At 38.9% G+C, this 18,619-nt stretch overlaps 1 protein-coding gene and 1 non-coding gene across 3 annotated transcripts in view; both read right to left on the bottom strand.

Annotated features, from left to right (window-relative positions):
- Nucleotides 1–2,515: 2,515 nt before the first annotated feature.
- The window catches only part of Paip2b (poly(A) binding protein interacting protein 2B), a 36,148-nt gene continuing 20,044 nt past the window's right edge, over nt 2,516–18,619 (bottom strand). For both annotated transcript variants that reach the window (XM_058575068.1, XM_046432326.2), the window contains 3 exons: nt 13,562–13,710; nt 9,624–9,800; nt 2,516–8,354 (listed from right to left, as the gene is read on the bottom strand). In XM_058575068.1, the coding sequence (XP_058431051.1) occupies nt 8,298–8,354; nt 9,624–9,800; nt 13,562–13,699 (372 nt within the window). In that variant the 5' untranslated portion in view covers nt 13,700–13,710 and the 3' untranslated portion in view covers nt 2,516–8,297. The remainder of the gene's footprint in view (nt 8,355–9,623; nt 9,801–13,561; nt 13,711–18,619) is intronic.
- LOC124084961 (small nucleolar RNA U3) lies at nt 16,322–16,532 on the bottom strand. Its single transcript, XR_006849304.1, has one exon. It is a non-coding gene; the product is annotated as a small nucleolar RNA U3 (small nucleolar RNA).

Below are 18,619 nucleotides of genomic sequence, written 5' to 3'. Positions count from 1 at the left end.
ATCCACAGCCCTTTTTACTTTTTTTTTTTTTTTTTGGAGACAGGGTCTTGCTAAATTATTTAGGGCCTCATTAAATTGCTGAAGGCTAACCTTGAATTTGGAATTCTCCTGTCTCAGCCTCCTGAGTTGTTGAAATTACAGGCATGAGCCACCATGCCCAGTTTTTTGGTTTTTTTGGTACCCAGGGACACTTTACCACTGGGCCACATCCCCAGCTCTTTTTTTGAGACAGGGTCTCAGTAAGTTTTTTAGGACCTCAGTAAATTGCTGGGCCGGCCTCAAACTTGTGATCCTACTTCCTGAGTTTCTGGAATTACGGGCATGTGCCACTCACCTGGCTTGTTTTTTTTTTTTTTGTTTTAATGTGTTCTTAGGATTAGGTTCAAGCAGTGTTTTGGTAAAAAGTTTATAAATAATGAGACCTACTTATGTTCTTCAAATATGACCATCACTCTATTTGTGTAGACTCTATAATTCCAGTTGGACAGTGGAGGTTTTAGAAAAGAATAGCAGCATATCTTGACTTTCTTAGTCCAAGAACATGATTATTGAGTAAATGTTAGTTGAAAAAATGAAGCCAGATTCACTGGTGTCCATCTGTAATCCCAGAAATTCCTATTGAGAGGAGAATTGAAAATTGGAGACCAACCTCGGCAACTTAGCAAGACTCTGTCTCAAAGTGGAAAGGGCTGGGGATGAAGCCAGTGGTAGACTGCCCTGGATTCAATTCCCAGTACTATACAAAAAACAAGTGAAAATCTCTCCCATCCCCCAAGTACTGGGGATTGAACCAAGGGCCTCACACATGCCCAACAAGTGATCTACCACTGAACTATATCTCCAATCTCTCCACCCCATGGCGATAAAGTACCTAAGGTCAGATATGCTCCTAGATTCTATCACATTTAGTAGATGTGATAAGGTTTCAAGCAGGGTGTGGTCACATACCTATAATCCCCTTGGGAGGCTGAGGCAGGAGGTCACAAGTTTGAGGCCAGCCTAGAAATTTATCAAGACTCAAAAAATAAAGAGCCGAGGATGTGGCTTAGTGGTATAGTATGTTTATCTAGTATGACAAACAACAAAACTAAACAAATGTGATGAGGTTGTTTATTCTCATTAGTAAGACACTATTACACTAGTTGTGGTGCAGGGGCTTATTTTTGTGTGAGAGTTTCCTCCCCTTTAAACATATGCTTCCAACAAGATACCAGGAGCAATTCATGGGATTTTGCACTACCAAGGCATCCAAGCCTATAACGGCCTCATGACAGGGCAAGAAAGCAATGAGCACTGGACTTAAATAAGGCTGGCACTGCCTTCATCTGTCTGATCTTAGCACAGCTCATCATCCAGACCAGTCAGCTAACACTGATGTCTTCCAGGTGTGATGAAGTGCTCTGAGTGCTAAAAATGACTAGGCCATTTTTTAGTTAGCAAAATTCAGAGCTGTACACATAAAATATATCCACACTTTAGTACACTACACTTACAATTAAGTTTAGTGAAATTTAAAAAATATACCATCCACATCTTCAAGGATGTTACAATCTAATATATCAGCCCTATACTTATAACTTAGAAAAAGTTATAAATAGGCAGGTCAACTCAGATTTTTCTCCCTAGCTTTGGCAAGAAATCAGGGCTCAATGCAAAACCCATGGGCCCATAATCTTTTTAGCACCTAAAATCCTTGAAAGAAAAAAGTACAAAACACCAATCCTCTCAATAGTCGTCCCCACTAACCCTGTAGCCCCAGTGCCTAAGATGAAGCTTTGAATGTAGTAGGCGCTCAAACTTGTTTAGTAGTTGAAAGACCGATAACAGAATCTTTTCACTTTTTTTAAGGTAGGAGTTAGCTTTGGCTCAAACAGAAGTCAACTCTTCAAGTTTCCTTTCTAGCCCAAGAAGTCCCTTTCACCACCTCTGTTCAAAGTGTACTTACTGCCACTACTGGCTGAGATATATTAAGAGCTTTCACTCACTTTTTTTTTTTTCTTTTCTTGGTATCAGGGATTGAACCCAGGGGTGCTTAACCACTGAGACACATCCCCAGACCTTTTTGTATTTTGTTGGAAACAGGGTCTTTCTAAGTTGCTTAGGGTTTTGCTAAATTGCTGAGGCTGGCTTTGAATTTGTGGTCGTCCTGCCTCAGCCTCCCAAGCTCCTGGGATTATAGATGTGTGCATCCACACCCAACAATATTAAGAGCTTTCAATGTGCTAGTCAATATTATAAAATTCTAATTTTCAAAATAAGACTCGGGGTAGGTGTCATACCTTTACCAATAAACAAGTTCAGGCCTAAGGGCACTAAGAAAGTGGTGAAGGTGGGGGTTCACTCAGGTCTGATTCCAAGCCCATGCTTTTACTGTTTTGTAATCTCATTTGGAAGGAATATTATTCAATTTAAACTGATATGTCTTTAGACATTAAAAAAAAATAACTCACATACCCCTACATTATGATGATACATAGTGAACCATCCCTAGGAAAAAAGTACCAAGGCCAGCAAATGCACTTTATTCTCATTTATTGAGATTTTCAACAGCTGCCATTTGGTTCGTATAGCAAACTTTAAAAAATGACTTCTATTTTTTATATTTTTATGAAAATTATTTTCTTCAATTTTAAAGCACTATTCCTCCTCCAAAGTAGTATTAATAACTGCCATGTAAAGTTTATTTAGAAGGGGGGGAAGCAACAATAGCTTTTAAACATTTATGAAACAGTGACAAAGTTCCAAAGTCTCAACGTGGACCAGCCGGGGATGCTATGCTGTCCCCAGTACCATCAATACTTTACTTGCCATCCATACCAACAGGGGTGCCACACACACACCCTCTGACCTTCTGGGGGCTTCTTGTTCCACAAGCTCCACTCTCTCTCCTCTCTGCTTCTGCCATCAGCCCTCCCTCTCTCCCTCCCTCCTAATGTGTCCAACAAAGGCAGTACAACTTTTAATACATGTTCAGCTTTGTAACTGGAGACATGCTACTTATTTAGGAAATTCACAGATTCCCCCATTCATTCTGGAGGAGGAAAAACATCCAGCACAGCATAGATGGTTTCACTTTCTTCTCCACTGAGACACATGCTCATACTTATTAAATGGATTTATTAGATGCTTCAAAAGTCCCGATGTGTAGTAGACAGCACAAAAGTTTCTTGTAAAAAAAATGTTGCAAAATTATAAAAATTTCTGCAGCACTTGAGGCTCCTTCTGTGAAGCTTCTAGTGACAAAGCTGGTTCTGAAAAGTAATTCCTTTGACACGCACAGTAGCTTCACCTATGAGTCCTATATATCTATGTTCAAAGAGTTCCATTTAGACCACAGGAATCTGAAATCCAAGTTCGTCAGGCTGTCTGGCTAACAAAATGTACATACCCATCAATGGGATACTACTCAGTAGTAAAAAGAACAAACCACCAAAACATGTTCTATGTAGTGGATGAGCCTCACAAACATTATGTTAAGTGAAAAAAGGCCTGATACCAGAGACCACGTGCAGGACTCCATTGATGTGAAATGTCAAGAAAAGGCAAATTTATACATGAAAGTGGTTGCCTGGAGTAGGAACAGGGACTAATGAACATGAAGATCTTATTGGGAGTGATGAAAATGTTCCAGAACCAAGTAATGGTTACGGCTGCACCACTGAGGAAAGTTACTAAAACCACTGACTTGTACAACATTTGAAATGGGTGAATTTTATGATATGTAAAATATGCATCATTAAAGTTGTTTTTTAAAAAAAGACTCCCTACCTCCCAACTACCCTTCAAGCATTAAACAATTCTGAAAAGCTCACAATCAAAAGAACAGGATTATCACTTAGTATTGATTTACACAGTAAAACATTTTACTATTTTATAGAAAAAAATATTTTAGTAATTGTAAAATAGTAAAATGTTTTTAAATTTTATTATCTCAGGGATGGGGGATGTAGCTCAATAGAATGTGTTTGCCCAACAATGAGGAAGGCCCTGAATTTGAGCCCTAGCAATACAAAACAGAAAAAAATTTTCAATTTTCTGTAGAAATAAATAACCTAAAACATTTATTATTTTGGAAAAAAAAAAAAGGTAGCCAGTGAGAAGGTAGATTTGAGGAAGTAAGCTCAGCAAATTTTGCAAATGAGACTTAAAAACAAAAGCAGCCTTTTAAAAATAATTCCCCCCCGCCCCCCCAAATAAAGATAGTGTCTCTGTGTTCTTTTAGATTTCTCTCACGTCCCTTGGAAGCAGGAAGTACAAATCACTTGGCTAACACCCTACAGAGATCAGTATATCCAGCTGTCTTTTTCTCATAACTTCCCTAAAAATGAAACTGACTGGGAACAGCAATGGAGGTTTAGAAAGTGAGAGCAGAAGGCCAAGTAATATGCAAGACACTTGAGTATTTCCTTGGGTAGATTTCCTGCTCCCCTGTCCCTGTCACCAGTAGCATGTTCAGTATGGGAGATTAAAACAAGGAGAAAGAAACTCTAAAACCTCTCTTTCCAAACTGTGACCAAGTCTGTGGATGAAATTCACAAGACAGAAAATCAAGGTCAATCCTGTTCTCTCGGCCCATTTGCCAGTATCCTAGAGGAGATGCACAGTCTTTATAAATGGGTGAATATCTCCAAATCTTGATCAAATTTTTCAGATCTCTACTGGTTCTCATACCTCAGTTATCACCTAAACCAAGAGATCAAGGGAGCCTGTAATGCTGAGATGCTCACTGAAAAAGGGCTGCCTCTTCCAGCCAACGGAGGGTGGATGCAGGAATGCTGTTTCTGTGGACTACTACTTCTCTCAAACTTTGCTTTCTAACCTGTTAATTACCAGCATATTCATGTGACCTCACTATGGCTCAGCCTCTCTTAAATCAAGATAAAACTTTTCGACATTATAGCAAAAAACCAATTTGGAAAATGCTTAGTATTTCACTAAAACATTTATTGTAAGCTACTGTTAGCAGGGTAAATTTAAAAACATCCCAACTGTTTTGACTTTGCAAATTAAAGGTGCTACAAAAATCCATCCTTATCTTTATGATCTTTCCAGGTCTGTCCTTATATGATTCCCAAAAGTAAACTAATGTACACAGAAACTGGCCCGAGGCTCAGAACTGCATGTACCCAGGCCTAGGCTATATCCTTGAATTTTCTGTTGCAGTTCAAATATCTTGAGAAACTCAAAAGATGTTCCTTTATTGTTTTTTCCCATGAAGAAAAAGAGGAATTATCTCCTTGTAGTTTTAGAGTCAAATAAATAATCACAGTAATCTAATAAATTAACACTGGGACCAGCCAGATTGGCAACTGTTAAAAATACTCCATTTCTATAAACTGTCAAACTTCTAGTTGCCAATTTTAAAAGTAAGAAGACAACAGTGGTTTAAATTCAACATCAAAACTATCACTCATAAACACAAGCTTTGCCTTGCTTGCACTCAGACCTCTCCTGGGGGAAAAATCTGAGATGGAGACTCTCAGCACTTCCCCAGGGAAGGGTCTACCAGACCCACATGAATTTTCTGCTAAGAAGTTGGCAAATTAGGGCTGAGCCTGTGGCCCAGGGGATAATCCCTTCCTACAACCCAACACATTTGAGAACATGAAATAGATGATAAAAAGAGTTGGGCCACAGGAAGAACCAGTGGAAGCACAAGTCCTATATATTAAATAAGGGATCACCTTGCCCGCTGCTTCCTGATCTGGAGGGCAGCACATTCTGCATCTGAGGGGGACTGAAAAATCCTGCCCTTAGGTTCCAGACTCATCTGGTTGAGTTTCCTTAGTCCGGACCCAATATACCTTGTGACACTGTGCTGAAGACAGACATCCAAAACAGCCAGCACAGCAGAAGAAAAATGAGCCTCTTAGATCATGCCTAGGAGTTCAGTCTACCTGACATCAAAAGAACAAACCTTCAGGATGAAGAAATGGTTACTCTGGATCCCTACAGAGCTTTCCTGATGGGTAGCCAAAGGAGAGTCCATTGTCCTCTTTGCCAACACATTCCAACAGCCTTCAGCATTTTTGAGCTTAGATGGGCTAATGGAGACTAGAACAGGCACAGTAGCCCCAGGAGAGAGATTTCCCCTGTTTATGTACTTCCAATGCCTTCTCTTTATTAGAGGCAACATCCTGGCTGAAAACTAAGCTGGAATAAACAAGGTTTTTTATTCAGAGTCTTCCCTAAAAGAAAATTAACAATTTCATTCTCTTGAGGTAGAAGCTTTGGGAATATGCATGTTTGGCAATATATGTTCCCAAAGCTACTCATAGTCCTATGACATGTGACCTAGTGAGAAAGACCATTTTTCAAATGATTCCACCCTATAAACTTAAATGAGGAAAGATACGAGTTTGTATTTTAAATCTGGCATTAGTGTAAACCCAACAATTCAGGAGGCTGAGGAAAGAGGATTCCAAGTTCAAGGCCAGCCTCAGCAAATAAAGAAACCCTGTCTCAAAATAAAAAATAAAAGACTGGGGATGGTAGCCCAGTGGTAGAGCACCACTGGGTTCAAATCTTTAGTACTGGAGAAAAAACCCTACCATTAGCCTGTGGCTCTTCAAAAAATCAACAAGGGAAGCTGGGATATAGCACAGTGACAAAGTGCCAGCCCAGCATGCATAAAACCCTAGATTTGATCCCTGGCACCCTCCCTGCCCCCCCCCCAAAAAAAAGTCAACAAGTGAGCTCATAAGAAAATGGAGAATTTCTTCAGCTTTCCAGACCTAGTCCTTTTCTTCCAAACTCTGTCCCACATCCACATACTGAATCTCTACCAACTTTATTTCAAGTTATGTGATCTTGCCCTTGTAGGCCTATCACACAGCAAGCAACAGTTATACAAAAGCCACTGCATCCTCAGATCTCCGCCAGTACTCATCCTGGGAGAAGAGCCAGCACTAGACATACTCTTTCACACCACATACTACTACCTCCTACGTTCTCTGTACACAAAAAGCAGCTCCTGGTGCCCAGTTTAGTCCTTAGATGTATCAACAAAAACCCTCAGTGAGTTGTAGGTAGGAAAGACAACAGGAGCATACCCAGAAAGGTCAACCTAGAAAACTCAAAAGATTTGGTGTATGGGAACAGTAAAATGTGAAACAGCTTTAACTATCCTGGAGGGTTGTAGACACAGTCATATGGGTCTAGCAGGACTCCTAGGTCATTTTTCAATTCCTCTGCATACTTTTATAAGGTAGGAGAAGCATCCAATCTGTGAGCTGAGCTTCTTACTCATGTCCTGAAAAATATACTTCCTTGAAAAGGTGCATAAACTTTTCTGAGGGAATTAAGATACTAGGAGAACCATGTTGATGGGACTGGAGAAAAAATTAAAAACTGTCTGAATAAATTTTAAGACACAAACAACCCAAGATGCTACAGTAAACAAAAACCAGGATTTAAGGTTGAGTCTCCAAGCTCGAGCTAATGGCCAAAACAGAAGGCTTCTCACATGTTTTGGTAACATAACTTTTCCTAAACACAAAGTAGGGCTGGGGTGGAAAGCAGATATGGGCAGAGACAGCTGAGGGCTGAGGTGGCAAATCAGTCCTAAGTGCCCTTTCACCTGTAAATGATGAGACTGATGGTAGCTGTAAACAAAGGCTTAAGAAGAGGACAACAGCAACCACAGGACTCTAGTGACAATCGCCATCATAGTCCACTCCTTGTACAACTTTCATCAGAATGAAGAGTTACTGTAAACTAAGAACTTTAAGTCTGTTTTTTCTTGAATGGGGTTCAGAGCAGAAAGACATGGCTCCACAGGCCATTGGTACTCCCAGTTCACTGCAGAAACACCAGGGAACAGGAGAGCTGGGCTCCAGATTCTGGTTTGCACCATGTGTCTCCTCTGCTTGTCCCTCTTCCCATCCAGCAAGACAGCACAACAGTCTTTGCAAGTAGCTCTGTGGGTATTTCTTGCTCCTGGTAGGTACACAGCAGGATGAGAAGGGTATTTCTTAAAAACCCAATATTCCTTGGTCAGCTTATTTTGTTTAAACACAGACAGTAGAACATTCCTGATAAAGGAAAAAATAAAATGCGATTTCCTTAATTCAAAAAGAGCTAATTAACAACAAAACAGGAAACTGCTCCAAAGTCAGTAGAACCAAAAGGAAATACTCAGAGGCTGGTAGAGTCACAGTATCCAGTTAAACCGAGGTTCCCCTTCCCGGCTATACTCCCCTTGCCCACCCCACCCGCCTCTAGACAGCTCTGCCTTTTTGTGCATCACTATCCCCAAATGTGGGGACAGGCAAGTCCTCCTCAAAGGTTCTGTTGGCTCAGTACTTCACTCCTGGAATAAACTCCTTGGCATCCGGGTTCAGGTTACTTTTGCTCTGAAATAAGAACAAGAGATAATAAATCCTAAGGCAAGCTGTACTTTAAAACTTATTTTCTTCCTACTTAATTTTTTTTTTTTTTTTTTTTTTGGTACTAGGTATTGAACTCAGGGCCTCATTCATGCTAAGAAGTGTTCTACCACTAAGATACACCCTCAACCCCTCCACTTCCACTAATACCATTTCCTTCCCCTTAGCCTTTAGGACAGAAAGAAAGAAAATTCCTTGTAACTCTGTTGTTGCTTGGCTGCTCTCAATGGCTCCTAACATACTTAGCCCATACTTAGCTCATTTTCTCCTTCCTGTTTGAGATTCTGTTCCCTTCCTGATGCTTCTCACAATCTCATCAGAGGCCTTTCAGTTCAACTCCAAAAAGAATTTTCATTTCACAAGTATCTCAACTTCATGAAAATCAGAACTCCATGAAACTGGTCTTGGTTACCATAATTTCCACTTTTCTTCATTTTTATTTCTTTGGTTATAAATATATTCACACCTCTGTTGTGAATACCCCAAAACTCAGCAAACTTCAGGGCATAATCATTTGAGATACAAGTTGGGTGAAAAACATAATGCATACAGAATTCTGATGTTACATAAACATGGAAGGCAAGAAATTTATTTATCTGGTCTAATTATAAGTGGCAAATGACCTCTCAGGAGTATATTTCCTTCTAAAATGAACAGGCAATTTTTATGATACAAACATTCAGAACTTAGGTTTATTAAATACAGACTTGGGCAACAGTAAAGAGGAAGATAGCAGCAAGTGATCATTTCAGAGCCTGTTTGGAGGTTCTATCAGGGGAGTACAGCTACTCTAAACTCTTGACCGGAGAATGGGCTTCCTCTACTGGGGAAGATCATCCTCAATTTGCAGCTTCAGGCAAGACACACCGAGTAGTGAAGGAGGAAGGGACACCATCTAGCCAGATCAGCAGAAACAACCCTGGTGATAAATGGGGTGACATGTCACAGCCAGATGGCCCTCAACAGATCATGTGAAACCAAACCTGATCTTGAGTATTCAAATTTATCCTTCGTCTGAATAGTTTTATGAAAAGCCCACTGGCAGAGCAGGGGAATGAAAGTTGGCATCATGTCTTCACTGCACCCTCTCATCAATGCCCATCTAAGTGGTGAAGAAACAGCAGCTCAGAGGGCTCCAGAAACTTGCAAAAGATTGAGGGCCAGAAAAACAGTCTGTGACTCCAAATTCTACATTCTTTTTACCCTGTCTTATGTGGAAATACACATGGTTCTTACCAAAATATCTTCAGAATTATGGTCATCCCCGACGGACAGTCCATTTAACTGCTGCTGCAACTGTCCCATGGCCTGCGGCAGGTCTCGTGCTGGAATAAACCAGTCTTGGTCTTCCTCATCCAGCATCTCCTGGAAGCAGCGGTCCAAGAAGTCTTGCTCCTGCAGCTCCTCCTCCACCTGGCATGCAAAGGGAGCACCTCAGATATCCTATCCAGGGGACGCATCCCTACCAGGAAGCCCCCAATCCTTCCCTTCAGAGGTTATTGCTCTGAAGCTAAGATGAATTTGTATGAGATTTAAGAATTAAGTTGCTTGTTATGATTGGTTAGGAAAAACACGATTTTTAATTTTTAGCTGAATTTCATCAACAATAAAACAGAGAAATAGTTATTAAAAATTTTAGGTCTTTGGGCTGGGGATATAGCTCAGTTGGTAGAGTTGCTTTTCTTGCATGCACAAGGCCCTGGGTTCAATCTCCAGCACCACAAAAATAAATAAATAAAATAAAAATATTGTGTCTACTACCTACAACCAAAAAAGATATTTAAAAAAAATTTTTCAGGTCTTCACATTTCTTGTAAGACCTACAATATGTACCAGATATTTTCCATTTCTATGGCCTTGTGGAAAATCATTTTACAGCTTAAAATTATTTTCTCAGTCTTGTTAAGAAAGAAATTCTTAAATTTCCCATTTTATAGGAAATATGTAACAAGATACAGAAAGTATGTAATTACTGTACTACTTGGATAGTGGAGATTAAATCAAAACTAATTCTTAGCTCCTGGACCACTTTTCTAGTAATGAGACCCCCAAGGCAGAAAAGTAATTTCAGAACCTTAGAAAGACACAAAAGATACTTTGTGGCTGGGTGCAGTGGTGTTTACCTGTAATCCCAGCAACTCAGGAGGCTGAGGCAGGAGGATTGCAAGTTCAAAGCCAGCCTCAGCAAAGGCGAGGCACAAAGCAACTCAGTGAGACCCTGTCTCTAAATAAAATACTAAATAGGGCTGGGGGTGTGGCTCAGTGGCCTAGTGCCCCTGGGTTCAATCCCTGGTACCCCCATTCAAAAAAAAAAAAAAAAAAAAAGATACTTTATGGCATATCACTAGAAAACCAACCATGTCATCAATATAGTATTCTCTCAAAGCAAGAAGAAATGTATGAATATTTAAACAACTCCATATTTCTTAAACTCTGCCCCAAACTAAAGCAATAAATACATCTAGAATATTTTACACTTCTTTGCAAACATTGTTACTCATAGTAAGCTCTACAGATTTTCCTGTGACTTTAACAGGCTTCCTGCCTCACGTTTGGCAAATTCCTTGCCTGCATCCTGATGACAAACTCACAGCTCATTAGCGCCACCACTAGAATGAACATCAAGCAAAAAATGATTTTTCAAATTAGCCTATACAATTCACAAGTCACTGGTGGTAAGATTTAAGGAAAGGAATTTTAACTTTGTAATTAGTCACATTTTTAAAAAATGTCAAATGAATTACATAGTTATGAAGTTATTAAAATAATCACAACAAAATATTTCCAAGCCACAAGATTTAACATGACTTTGTGTTTGAAATTTCCTGGAATTTTCTTGCTCCATTCTTTTATATATTCCCTTTCTGAAGCATTTTACTTCATATATTTCTCTTTGGGGGGCTTACTATGTAAAACTATTTCCTGAATTGTAGCAGTAAGCTGTTTTCTTTGTATAAAAGTTGGGAAATTAGGGCTGGGGTTGTAGCATTGCCTAGCACATGTGAGGCACTGGGTTCGATCCTCAGCACTACATAAAAATAAATAAATAAAATAAAGGCACTGTGTCCATCTACTTACAAAAAAAAAAAGAAAGAAAGAAGGAAGGAAGGAAAGAAAAAAAAGTCACCTTAATTTCAACACTCAGACCTGAATGGAGATTAATGACATTTTGGAATGTACCTAGCCTACTCTTACTAGACACCATGGGAAAACGGCAGGAGCTTAGAGTAAAAAGTCCCCTGGTAATTAGAAATGTACATACAAAAGAATCATAAGATTTAAAAATTCAATAAGCATTCTTCATCTCTTTCCACAGTGTAGACAGGGAGTAAAAGCACATTTTATACACTACATATGACTGTTTTTTTGCCTCCCCCCAACCCTTAACAATAGGCGTCTTTTCTTCTTAAAATTTCCATGGAAGCCGGGCAGAGGAGGGTATAATCAAACCATTTACAATAAACTGGTATGTTTAATCTTACTTCTTCCCTTCTTTTCTCAGTTATACTTTCTGAAGATGACTGATACTATTTTTATTGGAACTTAATTCTTTCTCCCCTCAAAGCTACATTTCAAATTCTTTCAGCATCAAATTCAATGAGTTATCAAAAGATCAATGTCTCATTCCTAGTTTTGGGGGCTTGTATGGTGTTTTGCATACAATGAATCTTGAATTGAACCTCAAGTGAGAAGACATTGGATTCTATAGCTGGTAACCCACATATAATATCTTCTAGCACATGTGAGGCACTTTCCAATAAGAAATCTGAGAAAATAGAATAAGATAAATACAACTTGATTGTGGTAAAAACTGTATAGTTCAACATGGTCAAAGTGACCTACAGGGGTATAAGCAGAAATTACATCAATCAGATCTGAGATCCTAAATCTTCCTGCTCTTGAGGAATTACAAAGTTTCTCTGAAATACTCAAACCCCTGGCTTGACATCGCATACCAATTGGAAAATAATGTTACAAAACTAGTATTTCCTGTAAAATATTAGGGTTGGGAGAATTCAAGCAAACAATCGTTTATCTGCTTAGCCTTTCTAAGGGCCTGGCAGGATATAACTGTCACTGCTTTCCTAGTTCTGAAACAAGTTATAATTTTTAAAGTTTCTAAACTATCTTTCCTCAACCTCTTTGGGTGTGTGTGTGTGCATGTTTCTGTAAGCTGCTAGGTTTCCAGTACTTTTCCAAGTACCCTGCCTCAGTTTGCTATATTCTTAGATACAGAAGCCCACATCTGGCCTACAGTGTAAACATCTGGCTCTTAAGTCCCAGTCCTAATCAGCAGGGTTAAGAGCATGTCAACAAGTATTATCAAAGCCAGGACAAACTGTTTATGCTTTCAGCAAACTTTTTTCCGGTCAGAGGCTAGTTAAAGGCAGAGTCATACAGGTCAACACAAAAGCTAAATGCAACTATTCTAAAATCCCATAGAAAATATATTTATTTTCGCTTAGAGTTCATAAACATCTATTATGTCTACATTTATTTTCAAAATGAAGCACAGTTTCACATTTCCAATAAGAAAATAAAATCAATGAACTTCAAAGTCCAGAAAAGCAAGCTCATTACCATTCTATTTCTTATTGTTCCATAGTATAAGCACTTAATTTCATACTGTCTTTATAGAGTTACAGAATCAGAGTGGTTCCTAGGATTAAAACAGGATCAGGGCAGGATAAAAGACCTTAGCTAGCTGGGTGGGGTAGTACAAGTTTGCCATCCCAGGTACTCAGTAATTCCATCTGCTTGGGGAGGCTGAGGCAGAGGATCACAAATTCAAGGCCAGCCAGGGCAACTTAAGGAGACCCTGTCTCAAAAACAAACAAATATGCTGGGAATGTGGCTCAGTAGTAAAGCATTCATGGGTTCAGTCCTCCATAAAGGTGTGCAAGGGAACCAGTGACACCTTCCCCTTTTTTGGTGGTACTGCGTATTTGACCCAGGGGTGCTCTCTACCGAGCTGTATCCCCTGCCTTTTCCCCGCTTGAGACAGGATCTTGCTACGTTGATGAGGCTGGTCTCAAACTTTCAATCTTCCTGCCTCAGCCACCTTGAGTCATTGGGATTATGTGTGCTCCTCCACACCCAGCCATTTTTATTTTTACAGAAAATATTACAGCTATTGAGTTACATGTATCATTAGCTTCTACTTCTTTCTTTACCTGTCTGTTGAAGTCCTCTTCATTCTCCATCCACATATATTCTGCAAATGGGTTTTCTTTTTCATCATGCCCATTTAGTCCCTGGTCCTCTTTGGATTTTACACTGGGTGGTGTATTTGCCACACTTGATCCATTCATTATGACAGACTCTATAGGAGCAAAAGAAAGGATAAAATGAATACAAGGATCAAGAAAATGTAAACCCACAATATCTAAGTTCTTTTAGAAGTTTCTGAAGTTCTGAGCCAAAGACTTAAATGAACAGAGACTGTTAAGACTATAACTGTGGGGCTGGAGTTGTGGCTCAATGGTAGAGCACTTGCCTGGCATGTGTGAGGCCCTGGATTTGATTCTCAGCACCGAATATAAATAAATAAAACAGCACCACATATAAATAAATAAAAGAGCCATTTAATACAGATGCACAATTCTTAAAGAGTTAAGAGAAAAAAAGGGTCTAGGCTTATTTTTTTTCCCCCTAGGCAAGAGACATAGGATAGGGTGGGGGTAAGGAATCTTCCCATGTCAAATTCCTGAAGGTCCTAGAACCTAGTCCAGATCACTTCCTTAATGATTAAACAGGAAGAGAGAATGTATTCTTTTTCTATTTCTTAATTCTTTTTGTAGTCCTGGGGATTGATCCCAGGGCTTCACACATACTAGGCAAGTGTGCTACTACTGACTTACATCCCCAGCCCGAGTATGCATTCTTAATGAATACTGTAAGCACCTGCTCCTTATTCTGATTCTCAAACTTTGTGTTTCTTTAAAATGTATTTCAAAACAATAATACGTGTTCATTGTATGATAAGCAAAAAGTAGAAAAAAAATCACCAGTTGTCCAACCATCTAAAGTTAATAATAATTAACAATGTGATGGTGCACGGAAACTTCCTGACACCCCTGGCATGTATGTAGATACAGACATACACATGTTCCCCAAGTTTCCATTCTCAGCAGTAACAGGATCATGATGCCCCACCATTTTTTCTCATTTGTGTTAATATAGCCATAATGTCTTTTGGAGTATGTCCAATGTTTCTGTATTGTAAAGTTTGGATGAATTTCTGGTATTTATTTTTTTCTGATGATTTCTTTATAACTGCTACATTGGAGAGTATGTTCCTTTGTTTAAGTATCTTGATTTATTGCCACCCTCCCAAAAGAATTTAAATCCCCCCAGTAGTGTGTAAGTGCCTGTTTTTCCACATTCATGAATACTATTATTTTAAAACCATTCCTAGTCTCATAAGAGAAAACCTGCATTTTATTGTTTATGCTTCTTTAATTTTTACTGAGGCTAAGTATTTTGAAATGTTTACTGGCCATTTTTCTATTAAGATTTGTGGATTTTCCTTATCTTTGGTAAGAACACTTATTAGTTTAAATTTTTTTTAATTAAAAAATAATTTATAAAAACAAGTAAAATAATTACTACACTTGTTTATTACTATTATTTTTTGCAGTACTGGGGATTGAACCCAGTGGCTCTCTACCACTAAATTACACCCCTAGCCATTGATTGATTGATTGATTGATTGTGGTGCTGGGAATTGAACCGAAGGCCTTGCATGTTAGGCAAGAACTCTACCACTGAGCTACAGCCCCAACTCTTATTTTTTATAAACAGTCTCCCTAAGTTGGTGAGGCCGGCCTAAAACTTGAAATCCTCCTACATCAACTTCCCAGGTTGCTAGAACCACAGACATGCAACACCGTGCCTAGCTATATTTGCTCCATTATTTTTGGTGGCCATATTTGCTAGCCTTCATCTTTGCTTACAGCTTGTGTGTGTATGTCAGTCTACGACTCTTAAAGGTCCATATGTATGGAAAAAAAGACTTTGCTTTGGCTTGTAATCCATTTTGGTGTTTTGTTATCACTGAGAATGTGTCTTTTTTCTACTCTTTATCTTAATATTAACCATTCTTCATAAAACATTCCAGTCTTCACTCATTTTTCTTCTCTAACCTACTGTACCTAGGGAGTACCATGTTAAAATTCTTTCAGTTTTTTTCTGTTTCATGTGCATAACCTTTCTTGTTCCAACTAGATCTCAATTCCTGAAAAACAAGACTTGAGGTGCATACAATTTGTAACTTATCACAACATTAAAGACTCCATAAATACTTGTGGCTTAATTGTGCTTTAGCAACTTTCTCTCTCTATCCCATCTTGCTTTCACCAAATTCCTTAGGGCTTCTTTAAGAGTTTCTTAACAAATTATTTCCCTCTTGTCTCCATCTTGGCAACACACCTAAAAGCCTTTCTTTGCATCTGAGTATACTAAAAATTTCTTACTTAATCTTCTTTAGTTTCTGCAAGTTCCTAAACTGTTATGAACATTAGAAATCTACTCTTGTAGTTGGACATGGTGGCATACACCTGTTAATCCCAGCAACTTGGAAAGTCGAGGCAGCAGGATTGCCAAATTCAAGGCCAGCCTGGGCAACTTAGCAAGATTCTGCCCTCAGAATAAAAAGTAAAAAGGGCTGGAATGTAGCTCAGTGGTAGACTGCCCCTGGGTTCAGTTCCTAGTACCACTAAAAGAAAAAGAAAAACAAATAAAGCCCTAATCTTGTAATAAGGCAAGTAGAACTGTGAACTGTAATGAATAGATGGAAAAACAACTCACGGATAGTTCTAAAAAAATTCCATTTAAAGCAGAACCCATTAAATTTACTATAGGTTTAAAGAGGGGACCTGGTAAGAAAAATATCTGTTTAACATATTTTATTTATTTATTTATTTAAAACAGAAACCACTCAGACTGCATTCCCTCCCTCTTGTTCTCCAGAAAGGAGAGAAGAACGATCATCAATGGCAATAGGCAGCTGCAGCAAAGCAAAACCAAAAGCCAGCTTCACGCTCAGAAGGGAACACTACGCCTCCTCCTCAAGACATATTTTAGATAGTTAGAGACAAAATAAGACAATGTTTATTTCAATACAGGATCTTAAAAACAATTCTACAGGGCTAAAGGAGGAATCCAGTTCTTTATTTTTACTACTTCCATTTGCAGCATAGCAATGACAGAAGCAACTCAGCTTTAAATGCCAGAGCAACTGCGTAAGTAAGTGTGATCTTCCTAAACAGAGACTCTTACAGGTTCTCTACTTTTCTGGGTAGCAGGTTATCCTGTATTGTATTTCCAAAGATTTATTTGGCTGTTGTTTACAATCAGCATTTCTCCCCATCCATGTGGAAATTGTCCACAGAGAATCAGAGTTCAGTTTTCTAAAACATCTGCCTTTATCAAAAAAAATAAATACTAAGTGCATATGATCATAAGGAAAAAGGGAAGGCAGAAAAAGAACAGAATACCCCTTCTGATTTAAGAGCAAGGTAGAACACAGAGCAAATTACACACTGCACTTGTTCATGAGAAAGGCAATGGTAATTACCATAAACTCAACATGAGGGTGTTACTTGTGATTTTATAATGTATGTGTATTTGGGGTTTCATCCATAGTTCCATAATTTCATCCATCTATCTATCCATTTACTCAGTGCAGTGCCTCATGTATGCTAGGCAAGCACTGAGCTACATTTCCAGTCCTAGATAGTTATAAAAGGTACTTTAGGCTTCAGAAACCAGAATCCCTTTCTCTCTTTAACCTCGAGTCCTCCTTTCACCTGATCCTTTTTGTCCCCAAGGCATACCACAGATACCAGAACTTCTCTTCCTCAAGCCAGGTCATAGAAATTAAAAATATAGCTGGGCTCAGTGGTGCACACCTGTAATCCCAGCCACTTGGGAGGCTGAGGCAGGACGACTGCAAGTTCAAGGCCAGCCTTGGCAATTTAGTGAGACTCTGTAGCAAAATAAAAAGGGGTGGGGATATAACCCAGTGGTAGAGAATCTCTGGGTTCAAGCTCAGTACAGCAGAAAAAAGAAACTAAACTTATACTCTAATCTTCCCCCTACCTTTCTCTCTCTCAGCTAGTCATAAGGAAATTCTCTGACACATCTTGTCTGACACTAGATCATAAGCCCCCTTTTTAAAAAAGGGTCCTGTCCCATAGCTTGGAGCAAGGAAATTTGCAGAGAGGCCAAGAAGAATCTTGGACAGACAGGATTTGCTGGTTTTCCCCACTCATTTATTAGCATTAGATCATACCTTTTTTGTCTAATTACATTGTTACACAGTTGTCTATGTTTCAATCATGTTTATGCAATGAAGCCTTCATTTAAAAAAAAAAATAAAAAAAGGGTTCTGAAAGCTTCTGGACAGCTGAACGTGTGGAGGCTGACAGGAAGGTAAAAAAACGACTCATCCACATCCTAGCAAGATGGTGAAGCCAACTTCTGGGGATGGACACTCCTGGGCTCAGGATCCTTCCAAATCTCACCCTATATCTCTCTTCATCTGGCTATTTGTATATCTTGTATAATAAACTAGTAAACATAAATGTTTCCCTGAGTTCTGTGAACTGCTCTAACAAATTAACTGTACCTAAGGATGGGGTTGTGGAAATCTCAATTAGAAGCCAGCTGGTCAGAGGTTCTGGAGGTCTGGATTTTTTTAAATTAATTTTTTAAAATTTATATATAACAGCGAAATGTATACAATTCTTATTACATATATAGCACATTTTTTCATATCTCTAGTTGTATACAAAGTATATTCATACCAGTTCATGTCTTCATACTTGTACTTTGGATAATAATGATCATCACATCCCACCATCATTAATAACTCCATGCCCCCTCCCTTCCCCTCCAACCCCACTGCCCTATCTAGAGTTCGTCTGTTCCTCCCATGCTCCCTCTCCCCACCCCACTATGAATCAGCCTCCTTACATCAAAGAAAACATTCAGCATTTGGGTTTTGGGGATTGGCTAACTTCATTTAGCATTATCTTTTCTAACTCCATCCATTTACCTGCAAATGCCATGATTTTATTCTTTTATTGCTGAGTAATATTCCATTGTGTATATATGCTACATTTTTTTAATCCACTCATCTACTGAGGGGCATCTAGGTTGGTCCCACAGTTTAGCTATTGTGAATTGTTCCGCTATAAACATTGTGTCCCTGTAGTATGCTGCTTTTA

Source organism: Marmota monax, unplaced genomic scaffold (assembly GCF_021218885.2).
Source record: "Marmota monax isolate L192 unplaced genomic scaffold, Marmota_monax_Labrador192_F-V1.1 WCK01_AAM20220418_F8-fsc00106, whole genome shotgun sequence".
NCBI classification, from domain to species: domain Eukaryota; kingdom Metazoa; phylum Chordata; class Mammalia; order Rodentia; family Sciuridae; genus Marmota; species Marmota monax.
This window is presented reverse-complemented; position numbering and strand designations above follow the sequence as displayed.